Raw genomic sequence first — 18340 nt, 5'->3', positions numbered from 1 at the left:
CCTACAGAACACTTTGGCTCTTTCAATGAAGAAATCATACACTAGCTTGCACCAATCATATTTTCTTGCCTGCATTCCAATTGTGCACGCATATATCGTACCGGAACTTAATCTTCCACATTGTGTCGGACATAGAACCATCCCAAGTGATGCTATCAAGAACAACATCTTAAACTCCTGCTCGTCATTTTTCCCTCACTCACCCTCCAATCTTTCAAGAAATTTTGGATTCACCGGAATTGCATATGTAGAAATCACAGCAGACCGCTTTCTAGGGTTTACACTCTGCCATTTCCGCCCATATAACTCTAGTACATTTTGGGCCACGGATTTCATTTGTTCATCAGCATCACCTTCATTCGTGGGGATTACCTTCTCCCCATTTGGAAGACCAAATATCCACCTAACCTGGTTTTTGTTCATGGGGACATCTACTCCATTGGTCCCTCTAAAAACTTGGTTTACGGGGTCCAGATGTGTCATCAGCCAATACACAAAGTTACGGGGTAAGTTTTTCCCGCACAAGTGATACATGCCTCCGAATCCCAATTCACTCACACACTGCCTCCTACGATTATCAAACCTGTGTATTATTCTTCCAAACGCTTCAACTTTGCAGTTTATGGTTCCCGTCTGTAAAAACAAATTTTCCATTCTCATTTTTTCATATCTATATCTACAAACAAAATTAACTTACTATCTCTATCAATTTAAGTACTTATCTACTAACAAATACATACTATCTGTATTTAAATTTATTTTTTTAAAAACAATTTACATCCCGATAGTACTATTGTTAGGTTATGAAACATATGACAATTCATAAATCATGCGGAAAAACCATAAAGCCAGGAAAACATATTATTTACACATAATCATTTAGCATAGTTTAGATGCATACTCTTTGTTGCGTGCCTTCCCTAGCTGCGCCCGAACCGAACAAGAACAAGTCTTTAGGACTCCAAGTGTCGTCCCTCCGTAGATAGTCCACAGCACGTCCGGATCCGCCTTAAGATTGACCAACTAGAATCCCCCTTAAGGATCTTAGAATTTTCGGCACTTTATAGGCAATTGTATGACTGAATTTTGCTCTCAAAAACTCACTTTGAATACTTGAATGCTCGATGTAAATATGTGACCCTAGGCACCTATTTATAGAGTTATGGAAAAGGATTTGGAATCCTATTAGGATACTAATTTATTTAATTATAATCCTACTAGGACTCTAATTAAATAAACTAAATCTTTTAGGATTAGATTTAATCATATGACAAATCCCGGTAGCTTTAGGAATCGAGTAGCACACAAACACACACGCATGCACAGCAGCCCACGAGGGGCGCCACGCGCGCGCGCGCAGCCCGCGAGCTCGCAGCCCACTGCCGCAAGCCCACACGCTGCCGTAGCCTTGGCGCGCGCTGGGCCTGCCTTGCGGTGGGCCTGGCGCAGCCTTGGCTGGTGCGTTTGTGGCGCGCTGGCTTGCTTGGCGATGGCCCGGCTTCGTGCTGGGCCTTCGTCTGGCAGGCCTCGTCCGATGCTAATTCGTACGATACGCTTCCGATTAATTTCCCGATTCCGGAATTCATTTCCGATACGAACAATATTCAATATTTCCGATTCCGGAATCAATTTCCGTTTCGAACAAATATTTAATATTTCCGTTTCCGGAATTATTTTCCGATTCCGATAATATTTCCGATTCTGACAATATTTCCGTTTCCGGCAATATTTCCGATTCCGGCAATATTTCCATTTCCGATAATATTTTCCGATACGTACCATGATTCCGTTTCCGGCAACATCTACGACTTGGATAATATTTATATTTCCGATACGATCCATATTTCCGTTTCCGGCAATATCATCGTTTCCGGAGTATTCATTTCTTGCCTGTGACGATCTCAGCTCCCACTGAAACCAAGATCCGTCGATTCCGAATATCCATAGATGGAGTATTTAATGCCATTAAATACTTGATCCGTTTACGTACTATTTGTGTGACCCTACGGGTTCAGTCAAGAGTAAGTTGTGGATTAATATCATTAATTCCACTTGAACTGAAGCGGCCTCTAGCTAGGCATTCAGCTCACTTGATCTCACTGAATTATTAACTTGTTAATTAATACTGAACCGCATTTATTGGACTTAACATTGAATGCATACTTGGACCAAGGGCATTATTTCCTTCAGTCTCCCACTTGTCCTTAGGGACAAGTGTGCATTTCCTAATTCCTTTGTCGCTCGATGCTTGCTCTTGAACATAAGGTAAGAGTTGTCATCCTTATTATGTCCAGAGGTGTTTCTCGGTTTCAGAGTTCAACTGATCAAATAAACAGATAATCATAGCCTATGATTCATCCGAGCACGGCCATGCATTTCACAGTTTCTAGCTCTCCGAGTGGCCTTGTACAACTTTTAAGCATCTCATCCCGATTTATGGGAGGACAATCCCAATCTTGCGATCTTGAGATTAGACTTCGTTTGATAGGTGATTACCCGAGCGTTGCCTTTATAGCCTCCTTTTACGGTACGACGGTTGGTCAACGTCAAAGCAACCAGTTCTCAAACAAGTAATCTCAAATCACTCAGGTATTGAGGATTTAGTGTCTAATAATTTTAATGAAATTTACTTATGACAGATTTTCATCTCTTACAGTAAAGTTTCATAGGTCTTGTCCGATACTAGTCTTCCCAAAGTAAGTATCTATGCAAATGATTATGACATTGCCATGTCCACATAGTTCAAGAAACAGAACTACTAGTCATCTTGCATTCTAATCGTCTAACGTTTTCTATGCGTCCAATTTTACAGAAAACTCCGACTAGGGACCATTTTCAACCTTTGACATTCAAGTTCACTTGATAGACATTTCTTAGTCACAGGACTGGTCCTGACAGTCTATCTTGAATATATTGTCAAATTGAAGGGACTCATCATTTAATAAACCACAAATTAAATGGAAAAATGAATTCTTTTCATTTATTGTGAATGATTAACCAATAATGTTTTACAAAGATTTAAACTCTAAAACTTTAAAACATTAAACAGGGTCATCAAAGCCATTCTCCAATATGCTTGATTCCCATAGCTGCAGTGTGCGAGTTGTGCTTCGCCTGCGGCAGAGGTTTAGTCAATGGATCTGATATGTTGTCATCAGTTCCAATCTTGTTTATCTCGACTTCTTTTCATTCAACGAACTCTCGTAGAAGGTGAAATCTACGAAGTACATGCTTGACTCTCTGGTGGTGTCTAGGCTCCTTTGCCTGTGCAATAGCTCCGTTATTATCACAATACAGGGCTATTGGTCCTTTAATGGAGGGGACTACACCAAGTTCACCTATGAACTTCCTTAGCCATATAGCTTCCTTTGCTGCTTCATGTGCAGCAATGTACTCCGCTTCAGTTGTAGAATCCGCAATGGTGCTTTGCTTAGCACTTTTCCAGCTTACTGCACCTCCGTTGAGGCAGAAGACAAACCCAGACTGTGATCTGAAATCATCTTTGTCGGTTTGGAAACTTGCGTCCGTGTAGCCTTTAACGATTAATTCATCATCTCCACCATAGACCAGGAAGTCATCTTTGTGCCTTTTCAGGTACTTCAGAATATTCTTGGCAGCAGTCCAATGTGCCTCTCCTGGGTCTGACTGGTATCTGCTCGTAGCACTGAGTGCGTACGCAACATCCGGGCGTGTACATATCATAGCATACATTATTGAACCAATCAATGATGCATATGGAATCCCATTCATTCGTCTACACTCATCAAGTGTTTTTGGGCACTGAGTCTTGCTTAGAGTCATTCCATGAGACATGGGTAGGTAGCCTCGCTTGGAGTCCGCCATCTTGAACCTATCAAGCACCTTATTGATATAAGTGCTTTGACTAAGTCCAATCATCTTTTTAGATCTATCTCTGTAAATCTTGATGCCCAATATGTAATGTGCTTCTCCTAGATCTTTCATCGAAAAACATTTCCCAAGCCAAATCTTGACAGAGTTCAACATAGGAATGTCATTTCCGATAAGTAATATATCGTCGACATATAATACTAGGAAAGCAATTTTGCTCCCACTGACCTTCTTGTATACACAAGATTCGTCTGCGCTCTTGATGAAACCAAAGTCACTGACTGCTTCATCAAAACGTATATTCCAGCTCCTGGATGCCTGCTTCAATCCGTAGATTGACTTCTTTAGCTTGCATACCTTTTTAGCATTCTTTGGATCCTCAAAACCTTCGGGCTGTGTCATAAACATAGTTTCTGTTAAAACGTCGTTTAAGAAAGCAGTTTTGACATCCATCTGCCATATTTCGTAATCGTAATATGCAGCGATTGCTAACATTATCCGAATAGACTTTAGCATTGCAACTGGTGAAAAGGTTTCATCGTAATCCACACCGTGGACTTGCCTGTAACCTTTTGCAACCAATCTAGCTTTGAAAACTTCAAGTTTCCCATCTTTGTCCTTTTTCAGTTTGAAAACCCATTTGCTTCCAATGGCTTGGCAGCCATCTGGCAAATCGACCAAATCCCATACTTGGTTTTCAGACATGGAGTCTAATTCAGATTGCATGGCTTCTTGCTAGGGGTGTGCAAAAATATCCGATCCGAAATATCCGATCCGGAAATCCGTTATCCGATCCGAAATTTCGGATATCCGATCCGAATTAAAGGTTTCGGATATTTCGGATCGGATATCCGAAAAAAATATCGGATTTTCGGATCGGATTCGGATCAAGATTTTTCCCTTATCGGATATCCGAAATATCCGAATTATATTAAAACCTAAAAATAAAAAATAAAAACTGATACTTTCTTTTGGGCGGTGGGCTTCAATTTGAATTTTGAACCTCATTTCTTTCATTCTCGTACACAACTCTCCTCCTCTACCCATCTCTTACCCTAATTTCACTCAGCCGCCCAAGGCCCCAAGCACCCACCACCTACTAACCCAGGTAGCCACGGCAGCCGCAGGCAGTGGCAGCCACCCACCGCGACACCGCGACGCACTCTTGAGTCTTAGGTCTCTCACAGTCGATCCCTCGCACTCTCGCAGACTCACGACTCCTCTCGGCGCAACAACGTCACCAATTCACCATCCCACTCTCACCGACCGGCGATAACGATGTAGTCACGAGTAAGTTCACTTTCTAAGTCTCTATTTTGTAAGTAGTCAACTATGGAGTCACTATTTTCTCTATTTTAATTCAATTAATTGATTAATTTGTACATTGCTCTTATTTGTGTTTAATTTCATTTTGATTTGCATTTTGATGGAGTATAATCTGATGTTGATGCACGGTAGTGACGGTACTCGGTTTTGATTTTGATTTTGATCCTCGAGTTTGGTTAGATGAAGTTATGAACATGGTATTTGACTATTTGGTTTGATTTTGATGCTGGGCAAGTGGGTAGTCGGTGACTCGGTAGTTCAGTGAAACATTTTATTTGTGAACATCAGTTATTTGTTCACCACTTATTATTGGATTTTTGTTGTGTGTTTAAGTATGTAAAACTTTGTATTTTTTGACTTTGAAAATCAGTTAACATGAGAGCTATGTAAAACTACCTTAAGTGATTTGTTTAAAGTATAACATTTGGCTAAATCAGTTAACATGAGAGGTTGATTTTCATTTATAAAAAATTTCTTAGTGCTAGTTTTTCGTCCGTAATCAATTAGTCATGATTCATTCTCATTCTCTAGCTAACTTAGCATTTCTTTTTGTTTCTTTTGTACTTTGTAGAATGATCCATCAAGTTTTGATGATAATCAAGATCCCGATTACTATGATGATGAATTTGAGGAAGAAAGGAAAACTAAAAAGGCGAAAAAAAGATCTTCTGGTGGTGCTGGCAGTAAGGAGCCTAAGAGCTGCAAGCGGAAGAAAAGATCAAAATGGTGGGATCATTTTGATGAGACCGATAATCCTATTGTGGCTTCTTGCAAATATTGTAAGTCCCTTATTGGTTGTGCAACTATTAATGGAACCTCTCCATTAAAAAATCACATTAGAGATGCAAACTGTATCCTCCCAATATGGATATGAAACAAAAGTTGATCGAACTTGAGACGAAAACAATAGTTAATGAGGATGGGATACTTGAAACTGTTACTGTTCCTACATTATGGCAGTTTGATCACGATAAGTGTAGGAAAAGTCTTGCAAAAATGATTGTTGTGGATGAATTGCCTTTTTCTTTTGTAGAACGTGAAGGTTTTCATGAATTTTGCAAATCCTTAAATCCTCAATTTATCCTTCCTTCACGTACTACTGTTACTCGAGATTGTTATGGGCTATTTGTTGAAGAGAGAAAAAGATTGAAAACGTTTTTCCATAACTTGAAATCCAAGGTTTGTCTAACCACTGATACTTGGACTTCAAGTCAAAATCTAAGTTATATGTGTTTGACTGCTCATTTTATTGATGATGATTGGACTTTGCATAAGAAGATTATTAATTTTTGTCCTATTGCCGGTCATTCCGGACAAATGATTGGTAAAGCGGTTGAAAAGTGTTTGAATGAGTGGGGTTTGAAAAATATTTTGACTGTTACTGTAGACAATGCAAGCTCTAACGATCTAGCAATTGATTACCTAAGAAGACGACTTAACATTTGGGAGACTAGTGTGTTAGAGGGTCAATATTTGCATGTGAGATGTGCGGCTCATATTATCAATTTGATTGTGAGAGATGGTTTGGATGATGTTAATAAATCTGTGAAGAAAGTTCGTGCTCTTGTAAGGTTTGTTAGGTCTTCTCCCGCTAGGCTTCTAAAGTTCAAAGCATGCATAATGGAAGAGAAAGAGGAAAGTAAAAGTCTTGTTGTTTTGGATGTGGCAACAAGATGGAATACTACTTATTTAATGCTTGAATCTGCTCTCAAATTTAAAAAGTCTTTTTCTAGTTTGTGCATGAAAGATTCTGCTTGCTTTAAGGAACTTAGGAATTATGGTGGTAGTCCGACAGAAGAAGATTGGAATTCTGTTTGTAACATATTGCCATTCTTAGGCATTTTCTATGAAGCAACATTGAGAATATCGGGTTCTCGTTATGTGACTTCCAACACTTATGTGCATGAGATTTATGGGACTGGTTATATGATTAAATCATGCATGGAAGAAGATGATGAAGGTCTTAGGAAAATGGCAACTCAAATGAAGGAAAAATATGAAAAATATTATGGAAATGTTGAGAATATCAATGTTTTGGTGTTTGTGGGTGTTATCCTTGTCCCTAGGCATAAGATGTCTTATGTTAATTGGATTGTGCGAGATTCCTATGATGAAACAAGATCCACTCTCTTGATCTCTAAAATCAAGGTTGTTTTGGAAACTTTGTTTAACTCTTATGCTTCTTCCATGTCTAAAACAAAAGCAACACAAGCTTCTTCCTCCACTTCTACTATATCTTCACCCGCTTGCTCTCAAAATGCTAGTAGGATAAGTGGGGAGAAAAATAAACTCGACCTTCAAAAGATCATGACTTCCAAATACCAAAGGGACACCGGATGTTCATTAAGTAATGTGGGCAAAACCGAGTTGGAGAAGTACTTAGATGATGCATGTGAGGAAGATGAGCCTAATTTTGAAATCTTAGCTTGGTGGAAAGATCAATATAAAAGATATCCTATCCTTTACAAGATGGCTAAGGATGTGCTTGCTATACCCATTTCCACCGTTGCTTCCGAATCGGCTTTTAGCACGGGAGGGCGTGTAGTTGATTCATATCGCACTTCATTGACTTCAAAAATGGTTGAAGCTTTAGTTTGCTCACAAGATTGGCTACGCACTTCAGGAGCACCTCTTAGAACAGAGGAGAGTTTCCTTGCTTTGGAAGAATTGGAAGAAGGTTAGTCTTTCTTTATTTTTTGTTTTAAATTTCATTGAAATTTTTAGTTTGATTTTAACCTACTTTTATGTTATATTTGTTGTAGCCATGAAAGATTTAACCGTGGAGCAACTGGATATCATCATTGATGAAACAATTGACACTTTGGATGATCGAGTTTAAAGTTTGTACTTTGAAGGCTTGGATTAATTGTTATTTTTATTGAAATTTGGTTTAATGTTTGTGATGTATTCGGCCTTGATGGATGTATTTCCAAGGTCTTGAGGACTTTATGTTTTTGAGTGTTAAGAATTAAGACTATATGTTGTGTAACATATTTGCAGGTACTAAGACTACTAATGGATGAGGATTGAGGATTCCTCCTCTCCTTGGTCCACTTCTTTTAGAGACTAGTTGAGTATTAAAAGCTTAAAACTATTTGTGACAATTTGATGGCCTTTTGTAGCCAACTAGCCATTGTGACGTTTTTATTTTTTTTTATTTTTTAATTGTTTGTAATTATAATATTTGTTTTGATCGATTGTTATTTGTTTGTGCTATAATAAATTACTCAATAGGCAATATCCGATCCGACATATGTTTTATAGGAGATTATTTTGAATTTTGAATTTCGGATCGGATTCGGATATTTCGGATATCCGATCCGAAATATCCGATCCGAAAATTTCGGATATCCGAAATTATCGGATCGGATTCGGATTAGAATTTCCTGATCCGAAAATTTCGGATATCCGAAATTTCGGATCGGATCGGATCCGTTATCCGAAACTGCACACCCCCACTTCTTGCCATTGCTTGGAGCTAGGGCTCGTCATAGCTTGTTTGTAAGTCGCAGGTTCATCACTTTCAAGTAATAGAACGTCATAGCTCTCGTTCGTCAAAATACCTAAGTACCTTTCCGGTTGAGATCTATATCTTTGCGATCTACGCGGGGTAACATTTCTAGATTGACCATGATTCTCACCAGATTCTTCTAAAGATCTCTGAGTTTCATCCTGAATGTTATCTTGAGCATTCTCTAGAGTTTGTTGTTCGACTCGAATTTCTTCGAGGTCTACTTTTCTCCCACTTGTCATTTTGGAAATGTGATCTTTCTCCAAAAAGACACCATCTCGAGCAACAAACACCTTGTTCTCAGATGTATTGTAGAAGTAATACCCCTTTGTTTCCTTTGGATAGCCCACAAGGATACTTTTGTCAGATTTTGGATGAAGTTTGTCTGAAATTAATCGTTTGACGTATACTTCACATCCCCAAATCTTCAGAAAAGACACATTTGGAGGCTTTCCAAACCATAATTCATATGGAGTCTTTTCGACAGCTTTAGACGGAGCTCTATTTATAGTGAGTGCAGCTGTATTTAGTGCATGTCCCCAAAATTCTAATGGAAGTTTGGCCTGACCCATCATTTACCTGACCATGTCTAGCAAGGTTCTGTTCCTCCGTTCCGACACACCGTTCCATTGTGGTGTTCCAGGAGGAGTCAATTCTGATAGAATTCCACATTCTTTCAGATGGTCATCAAATTCACAGCTCAGATATTCACCGCCTCTATCAGACCGCAGTGCCTTAATCTTCTTGCCTAATTGATTCTCTACTTCACTCTGAAATTCCTTGAATTTGTCAAAGGATTCAGACTTATGCTTCATTAGGTAGACATAACCATATCTACTGAAGTCATCAGTGAAAGTGATAAAGTAGCTGAAACCACCTCTAGCATTTGTACTCATTGGTCCACATACATCTGTATGGATTAAACCCAATAGTTCATTTGCTCTTTCTCCAATTTTAGAGAAAGGTTGCTTTGTCATTTTGCCAAGTAAACATGATTCGCATTTACCATAATCCTCTAAGTCAAATGGTTCTAGAATTCCTTCCTTTTGAAGTCTTTCTAAGCGTTTCAAGTTTATATGGCCTAATCGACAATGCCACAGATAGGTGAGATCTGAATCATCCTTTTTGGCCTTTTTGGTATTTATGTTATATACTTGTTTGTCGTGATCTAATAAATAAAGTCCATTGACTAGTCTAGCAGATCCATAAAACATCTCTTTAAAATAAAACGAACAACTATTGTCTTTTATTAAAAAGGAAAATCCCTTAGCATTTAAGCAAGAAACTGAAATGATGTTTTTAGTAAGACTTGGAACATGGAAACATTCTTCCAGTTCCAAAACTAGCCCGGAGGGCAACGACAAATAGTAAGTTCCTACAGCTAATGCAGCAATCCGTGCTCCATTTCCCACTCGTAGGTCGACTTCACCCTTGCTTAACTTTCTACTTCTTCTTAGTCCCTGTGGATTGGAACATAAGTGTGAGCCACAACCTGTATCTAATACCCAAGAAGTTGAATTAGCAAGTATACAGTCTATAACGAAAATACCTGAAGATGGAACGACTGTTCCGTTCTTCTGATCTTCCTTTAGCTTCAAGCAATCTCTCTTCCAATGCCCCTTCTTCTTGCAGTAGAAGCATTCGGATTCAGAAGTGGGTTGACTGACCTTCCTCTTTACAGATTTGGCGCCAGTTTGCTTAGTTGGGCTGGCCTTGTTGCCACCTTTCTTAGCATTCCTCTTATTTCCAGATTTCTTGAACTTGCCCCCACGCACCATAAGCACATCCTGCTTATCACTTTTGAGCGTCTTTTCAGCGGTCTTCAGCATACCGTGAAGCTCAGTGAGCGTTTTGTCCAGACTATTCATACTGTAGTTCAGTTTGAACTGATCATACCCGCTATGAAGAGAATGGAGGATGGTGTCTATAGCCATTTCCTGAAAAAATTGCTGATCCAGCCGACTCATATTCTCAATGAGTCCAATCATTTTGAGAACATGTGGACTTACGGGCTCGCCTTTCTTAAGCTTGGTCTCAAGAATTTGCCTATGAGTCTCGAATCTTTCGACTCGAGCCAGATCTTGGAACATGTTCTTCAACTCACTGATGATTGTGAAAGCATCTGAGTTGATGAACGTTTTCTGCAGATCCGCACTCATGGTGGCGAGCATTAGACATTTCACATCCTTGTTGGCATCAATCCAACGATTGAGGGCTGCCTGAGTGACCCCGTCGCCTGCGGCTTCGGGCATCGCCTCTTCTAGGACATAATCCTTTTCTTCCTGCATAAGAACTATTTGCAAGTTCCTTTGCCAGTCAAGGAAGTTCTTCCCGTTCAACTTCTTCTTTTCGAGAATTGATCGAATGTTGAATGAATTGTTGTTTGCCATATTAAAAACTACAATTGAAAAGAATAAACAAATAAATAACCATTCACAGTTTCTCTTAATAAACTTAAATTCTAGCATACATGCATAATTCAATGTTTATTAAGCATTTTATTCAAGTTATGTGTTCCGGCAGGTGTGAATAAAATGATTCCAAGATCCTAAAATAATTGAAGAACTAAGTACAGTTTGTCGACTTAATCCTAAAACATCTTAGGTAAGCAAAAGCCTTTTGCTAATAGTCTAGAAACTATTCTTGGTTGATAGGTACGTCTAAGAACTTATTAGGTAAACCTATCGATTTTGCCACGACATAAAAGGACTCCTTTACTTATATCGTTGAGTTTTACCAAAACTAACATGTACTCACAATTATTTGTGTACCTTGCCCCTTTAGGACCAATAAGTAACACCTCGCTGAGCGAAAACTATTACTAGATTGATGTAAAGGATATCCAAGCAAGTGTATATTTTGGCATGACACCTTTTAACTCAATTTTTAAGTTTGGAACTTAAGGCTCTTACTATGTTGGTTAGATTTTAAGTGAACTAAAATCCTTAATCATGCAACATAATCAAGCTTTTAATCTCATGCATTTTAAGACATATTTAAAAGCAATAAATAACTTAAAACATGCATAAGATAAATGTGATCTAGTATGGCCCGACTTCATCTTGAAGCTTTAACTTCAAAGTCCGTCTTCAAAATCTCCGTGGGAGGCACCATTTTCTTCAAATAGGATAAGCTATAATTAAAACTAATTACAACTATTTGATGGTACGCAGACCGTATTTGAATTGAAAAACAACTTTGGTACTTTAGACCAATTACATTCAAATTAATGGTACGCAGACCATATTTTCTATCCTATTTGGGCCATACTAGTCACTTCATAACCTGCAAACCAGTACATATACAATATATACCATTCACACATTCATTATCATGAATGGCCCACATAGCTGGTTAGTAAAACACATTATGCATCACGTAAACATTTGCAGCAATTAATCAAGGGCACCAATAATCTACCAATTATTCAGTCCTTATTAATTCTAATCAAGTTGTTTTAACCTTAAGGATTTGTAGACCTAATCAAGAGTTTATGACTAAAAGGGCTCCCACTTAAACCAATAAATTCATATGCTTTACTAATTTTAAACATAAAAATGTATTTCTAGTCTAACCGGAAACATACAAATTTAATTAAAATTTAAACCTCATATAAATTTATAATTGAATCCAAAAAGTTTAATTTAATTTCAGTCGTATTTAAATTAATTCATGATTTTAATTTTAGTAAAATAATTAGAATAAATAAAATTTATTATAATTACAATATTCAAAATTAAAATCCAAGAAAATAATTTAAATTATTAATTTTAAAATTAATTAAAATTACGTAAACTGAAAATTTCAAATTAAAATTTCAAAACGATCTAATCGCAACGCAACAACTCCACGCAACGCACGCCCATGGGCCACACGCACACAGCCATCGCTGGCCATGTGCGCGCAGCCCATGCGCTGCGTCGCATCGCTGCTGCTGCTCTCCTTCGCAAGGCATCACGCGAGCTGGTGCTCGCTGCGCGCGCCAGCACTCGATGCACCCGAGCCATCGCTCGCTGCGCTCGCTCGCCAGCGCTCGCTGCGCGCGCTCGCCAGCGCTTGCTTTATGCGGGCCATTGCTCGCTGCGCGCGCTCGCCAGCGCTCGCTGCGCGCGCTTGCCAGCGCTCGATCCTGCGAGCCATCGCTCGCTGCGCGAGGCATCGACGCTGGGCGTAGCACTCGTGGCACGCGAGCTTGCGCTCGCTGCGCGCGAGGCTCCGCACGCTTGCGCGAGGCAATGCGCGCTGTGGCGCAGCTCGCTTGCTGCCCACACGCGACTGTTGTGCCTTGCTTTCACCCTCGCCCATTCGTCCATTGCTCACAGCCCACGACACAAGGCAGGGCTGCTGCCTTGTGCTCGTGCACCATGGCCTTGCTCATTGCATTCGTGCCGCATGGGCGACGAGCTCCCTTGCTCGTCGTCACATGCCCGCACTATACAACACCCCTTAAGGGTAACACATAGCGTCCATTGCTTTGTGCGTGCAAGTTATATGAGCGAATCGCATAAAATTTAAAAAATTTATATTTAAAATTAATGACAAATTAATAAATAATATTAATTTCATAATTTTAGGGCGAAAAAATCGAAAATTTATTATTCAATTGATTTCCGATTAACATGGATTCAAGTCTAGTTCATAAAAATTTAAAATTTAACATAAATTTACAATTTTTATGGTGGTTTTTAATCATAGGTATCTAATTAAATTATAATTAATTATGAAAATCAAATTAATTCTAAATTATTCTAATTTTCAACAAATTAATCATAATTACAAATTAGATTGCATAATTAACAAGGCTAGGCATTCAAACTTGTTAAACATATACAGTAGGTCAATCAAAAATTCAAGATTTATCAACAAGAATCGCAAATATTTAATTTAACATCTTAAATTTACGAAATTTTGCATTCGAAAAACTAAAACCTCCGAAAAGTCATAGTTAGGCTTCGAATTTGATAATTCTGGGTTCGGCAGAAAACTAATATTTTTGTCAAAATTTTAGAATGTCTTTTACATGCGGAATTGACACAAAAATCACTCGATATGGATGAGTAACGAAGAAACTGCCGAAAAACTGCGTACGTATAATTAAATAAACGCAATTTGCAATTAATTAACAATTACGAAAATTAATCATCCCTTTTAATTCTTGCAAATTTGTAATATTTAACCATGTTCATGAAATTTTAGATTATGAAAATAATAAGAGGCTCTGATACCACTGTTAGGTTATGATACATATGACAATTCATAAATCATGCGGAAAAACCATAAAGCCAGGAAAACATATTATTTACACATAATCATTTAGCATAGTTTAGATGCATACTCTTTGTTGCGTGCCTTCCCTAGCTGCGCCCGAACCGAACAAGAACAAGTCTTTAGGACTCCAAGTGTCGTCCCTCCGTAGATAGTCCACAGCACGTCCGGATCCGCCTTAAGATTGACCAATAAGAATCGCCCTTAAGGTACTTAGAATTTTCGGCACTTTATAGGCAATTGTATGACTGAATTTTGCTCTCAAAAACTCACTTTGAATACTTGAATGCTCGATGTAAATATGTGACCCTAGGCACCTATTTATAGAGTTATGGAAAAGGATTTGGAATCCTATTAGGATACTAATTTATTTAATTATAATCCTACTAGGACTCTAATTAAATAAACTAAATCTTTTAGGATTAGATTTAATCATATGACAAATCCCGGTAGCTTTAGGATTCGAGTAGCACACAAACACACACGCACGCACAGCAGCCCACGAGGGGCGCCATGCGCGCGCGCGCAGCCCGCGAGCTCGCAGCCCACTGCCGCAAGCCCACACGCTGCCGTAGCCTTGGCGCGCGCTGGGCCTGCCTTGCGGTGGGCCTGGCGCAGCCTTGGCTGGTGCGTTTGTGGCGCGCTGGCTTGCTGGGCGATGGCCCGGCTTCGTGCTGGGCCTTCGTCTGGCAGGCCTCGTCCGATGCTAATTCGTACGATACGCTTCCGATTAATTTCCCGATTCCGGAATTCATTTCCGATATGAACAATATTCAATATTTCCGATTCCGGAATCAATTTCCGTTTCGAACAAATATTTAATATTTCCGTTTCCGGAATTATTTTCCGATTCCGATAATATTTCCGATTCTGACAATATTTCCGTTTCCGGCAATATTTCCGATTCCGGCAATATTTCCATTTCCGATAATATTTTCCGATACGTACCATGTTTCCGTTTCCGGCAACATCTACGACTTGGATAATATTTATATTTCCGATACGATCCATATTTCCGTTTCCGGCAATATCATCGTTTCCGGAGTATTCATTTCTTGCCTGTGACGATCTCAGCTCCCACTGAAACCAAGATCCGTCGATTCTGAATATCCATAGATGGAGTATTTAATGCCATTAAATACTTGATCCGTTTACGTACTATTTGTGTGACCCTACGGGTTCAGTCAAGAGTAAGCTGTGGATTAATATCATTAATTCCACTTGAACTGAAGCGGCCTCTAGCTAGGCATTCAGCTCACTTGATCTCACTGAATTATTAACTTGTTAATTAATACTGAACCGCATTTATTAGATTTAACATTGAATACATACTTGGACCAAGGGCATTATTTCCTTCAACTATTACTTCAACAGACATTCAATCCTCTTCTCCATTACTCAATTATTAACTATGAAGGCACTACATTACTTATAACTACAAAGGTACCAAACTACGTAAACCATATATTAACTATTCGATAATACATTCATCGAATTCTAAAACCACTCTATGTCTCTCACATACATTCAACAAATAACACCCAAATTCACAACATTCCTACTTCACACAAATAATGCCAATTTCACAACAAACAATATACATTTACCGATTAATAACATAACACTTATAATGAATGGGAATTCATACCCGGCCTTTAAATTCACAATTTAGGACTTTCAACACCTCCCGGGCTTCCTTGACTTCACCGCCCTTTGTCAAACTATTGTCCTGCACAATTATAGACAATCATTAGTAAACAAGTTGTTTCTATATTCACCATCACAAAGTAAGTCAACAACAACTTAGTTTTAAATCAAGCACCTTGATACTCGTGTGTGTAGAGTGACTTTCTCCACGAGACCTCTCTTTTCGGTTGTCATCGGTTCTTTGGTTGCCTTTCCCTGGCCAAATCATTATTTCATTAAGAACAAAATTGTCTATACTTCAATATATTACTTAATCTACATCCGGGAAATACAAACCTTAGATCGCCCCCGCTTCTGTTTCACACTTCTACCAACATCCGACTGTACAACCTCCTCATCATCATCATCTAAGTCTTCATAGCCATCAGCCTTAAAATCCTCATCTTCACTGTCATCTTGCTCACTTCTCGAACTGCTATCAACTACACTATTACCTTCTTCTTCGAAATGTAAATTCAATTTCCCACGTTTTCTAGATCTAGTAATCTTTCTGCCCATTCTTTCACCTAACAACAACACCCCGAATTACCACATTATTGGAAACATCTGATTCAACGACTTACATTTCATCAGCATAATACTACTATCACAATTTTGGACAAATCCCATTTTTTAATTCATATTATTCGACATGAACCATTCAACCCACATATGACTAACCATGTTTACTGCAAATTTCTACTTCTATGCGGACCGATTGTTTTCACGTTAATTTTAAGAAATACACAACATTACTCGACAGCTCTCCCTGAATTTGAACTACAAATGAAATGAAACAAGGCAAGAAATCAATTTTTAATTACCCAATTCCTCAAGTAATTTCTAATCAATTCCCCTATTTTCCCTAACCAATTCGTCTACTTTCCATACTTATTCATCACATAAACAAAATTAATTAACAAATAACTATACAAAATTCAAGTAATTGAGGACTTATCGGATTGCATGCAATAATCGCCCAAGCAATTCAACTGGAAATGAAGGTTGTGGAAAGAGAAACTAGAGGAGAAAGACGATATTAGGAGAAAAGGAGAATATTTTTGGAAATTTTTTTTGGGAACCAGCCTTTATTTCGTTTTAACCGCCCAAACTTATCAGTTACTGTTCAGTTTCTATTACAAACGTTAATGTCTGTTTACGCCATCAACATTAACGTTAGTAAATGCCAACTTCACAGCTTCAGAGAAAGAATTACATTACTGCCCTTATTTTCTCAGCAAACTCCAGCCACGCCCCCAGATTAACGTAGGTGGTTAATCAGATTGATTGTTTAGGAATTATTCCGTATGTTAGAGCATGTTTATCAAATTAACAATAAAATTTTGGTCAACCTAATAAAATATACTTCCTCCATTTTAAAATTATAGTCATATTTTTAAATTAGGCGCTGAAAATTATAGTTATGTTTTTAATATTGGTTGTTCATGTAATACCCCAAATTTTGAAACTTTATAATTATGCTAATTATTTTAATTAGCCTTTCTAATTAAGCTCTAAATTGATTAACGAAGATTTTTGAAAATTTTAAATGTTTTAATAATAAGTATTATTTTCAGATTTTGTGATTAATTAAGAAATTATTTTAATTTTATTTAGATTTTTGATTTTTCAGAAAAAGGAGAATTAAAAACCTTAAATCATATAATTACCAAAATGCCTATATGAGAGTCAAAAGAAATTGAAAACCAGGTTCTCAAACTCCCCTTCTTCTCCCTCTTCCGTGTCACCATAACAATGGAGTTCAACCCCTAACTTTATATGTGTCCCTATTATAATTCATTCTATTCACTAAATCACCAAACCTACCTGTAAATCTGTAAATCTAAAACTAGAGTAGCTAATCTTACTCACATATTAGCTTGCTCAATTTCTTACACTTGTTAATACAATGTTGCTAAGTTGTTGAATCCAGAGAACACCATAGCCCCTATGAATAGATGCTCATTCATCACAGAAGAGATACAAATCAGCTTACCTTCAATTCAAATTAAATTAATAAGTTCTTAATTTTTCCGTTCGAACAACCGAGACCCACCATCGTCCCTCACCTTCTGTCGAAAACCACCGCAAGCATCCACCACCGGTGTTTTCTGTCGGCATCCGTTACCACTTACCACCCACCTTCGCCCAAAAATCCGACCATCTTCTTTGTACGGGTCCCGACCAGAAGCCCCATCCAGTAGTAGCCTGCGCTCCTTCTCCTTCTACGTGTCTCGGCTTTGCGAAGAGTAATACCACTGGAACTTTGTTATTTTGAAGATTTATGTTGATAAAGTTAGTGGGCCCTATTTTTCTATTAAACTTATCATGGCCTTTGCTTTCTCAAAGTTGACTTTCAAATTCAGAAGCTAAGAATACGTATTGGCAATTTCCAAATGCCATATTCGTATTATATTTTTATTTTATTTTATTTTATTTTTTATAAAAAGAGGAAAAAAAGAATATATGTTTAAAATTTTATTAGTATAATAAAAGTAAGAATAACTTGGCCATACTTATTTCCATAAAGATCCCGGCCCTCGGAGCTCAGGAATGACAATAATTAAGACTAAAGAAAAAGCTTATCCAATCACGAAATTGAGGTAACGACTATTGATAGTACCCGCAAATCCCTTCTAAATGAGATTGTGAAATTACAAATGCTACAGTTGAATTTTAGTCATGTTTATCGTGTTTTATGAT

At 38.1% G+C, this 18340-nt stretch overlaps 1 protein-coding gene across 1 annotated transcript; it reads right to left on the bottom strand.

Moving 5' to 3' along the window:
• Window positions 1–15130: 15130 nt before the first annotated feature.
• LOC110804724 (uncharacterized) lies at window positions 15131–17989 on the bottom strand. Its single transcript, XM_022010334.2, has 4 exons — window positions 17634–17989; window positions 15935–16164; window positions 15774–15853; window positions 15131–15680 (listed from the first exon to the last, which is right to left on the bottom strand). Exons 2-4 carry the CDS (start codon window positions 16154–16156, stop codon window positions 15668–15670), a joined length of 315 nt encoding a protein of 104 aa, XP_021866026.2. The 5' UTR covers window positions 16157–16164; window positions 17634–17989; the 3' UTR covers window positions 15131–15667.
• Between the last annotated feature and the right edge of the window lie 351 nt (window positions 17990–18340).

The sequence above is a fragment of the Spinacia oleracea genome, chromosome 6, assembly GCF_020520425.1.
Source record: "Spinacia oleracea cultivar Varoflay chromosome 6, BTI_SOV_V1, whole genome shotgun sequence".
In the NCBI taxonomy this organism is placed as follows: Eukaryota; Viridiplantae; Streptophyta; class Magnoliopsida; order Caryophyllales; family Amaranthaceae; genus Spinacia; species Spinacia oleracea.
The sequence above is the reverse complement of the archived record's forward strand: the minus strand, read 5'-3'. Positions and strand labels throughout refer to the sequence as shown.

Bases quoted from the DNA above. Each gene is read 5' to 3' on its own strand.
- LOC110804724 (XM_022010334.2), bottom strand. From the start codon at position 16,156: ATGGGCAGAAAGATTACTAGATCTAGAAAACGTGGGAAATTGAATTTA. The intron at 15,854-15,934 runs GTTTGTATTTCC...TGATTTGGCCAG, and splicing joins AGAAGCGGGGGCGATCTAAG to GGAAAGGCAACCAAAGAACC.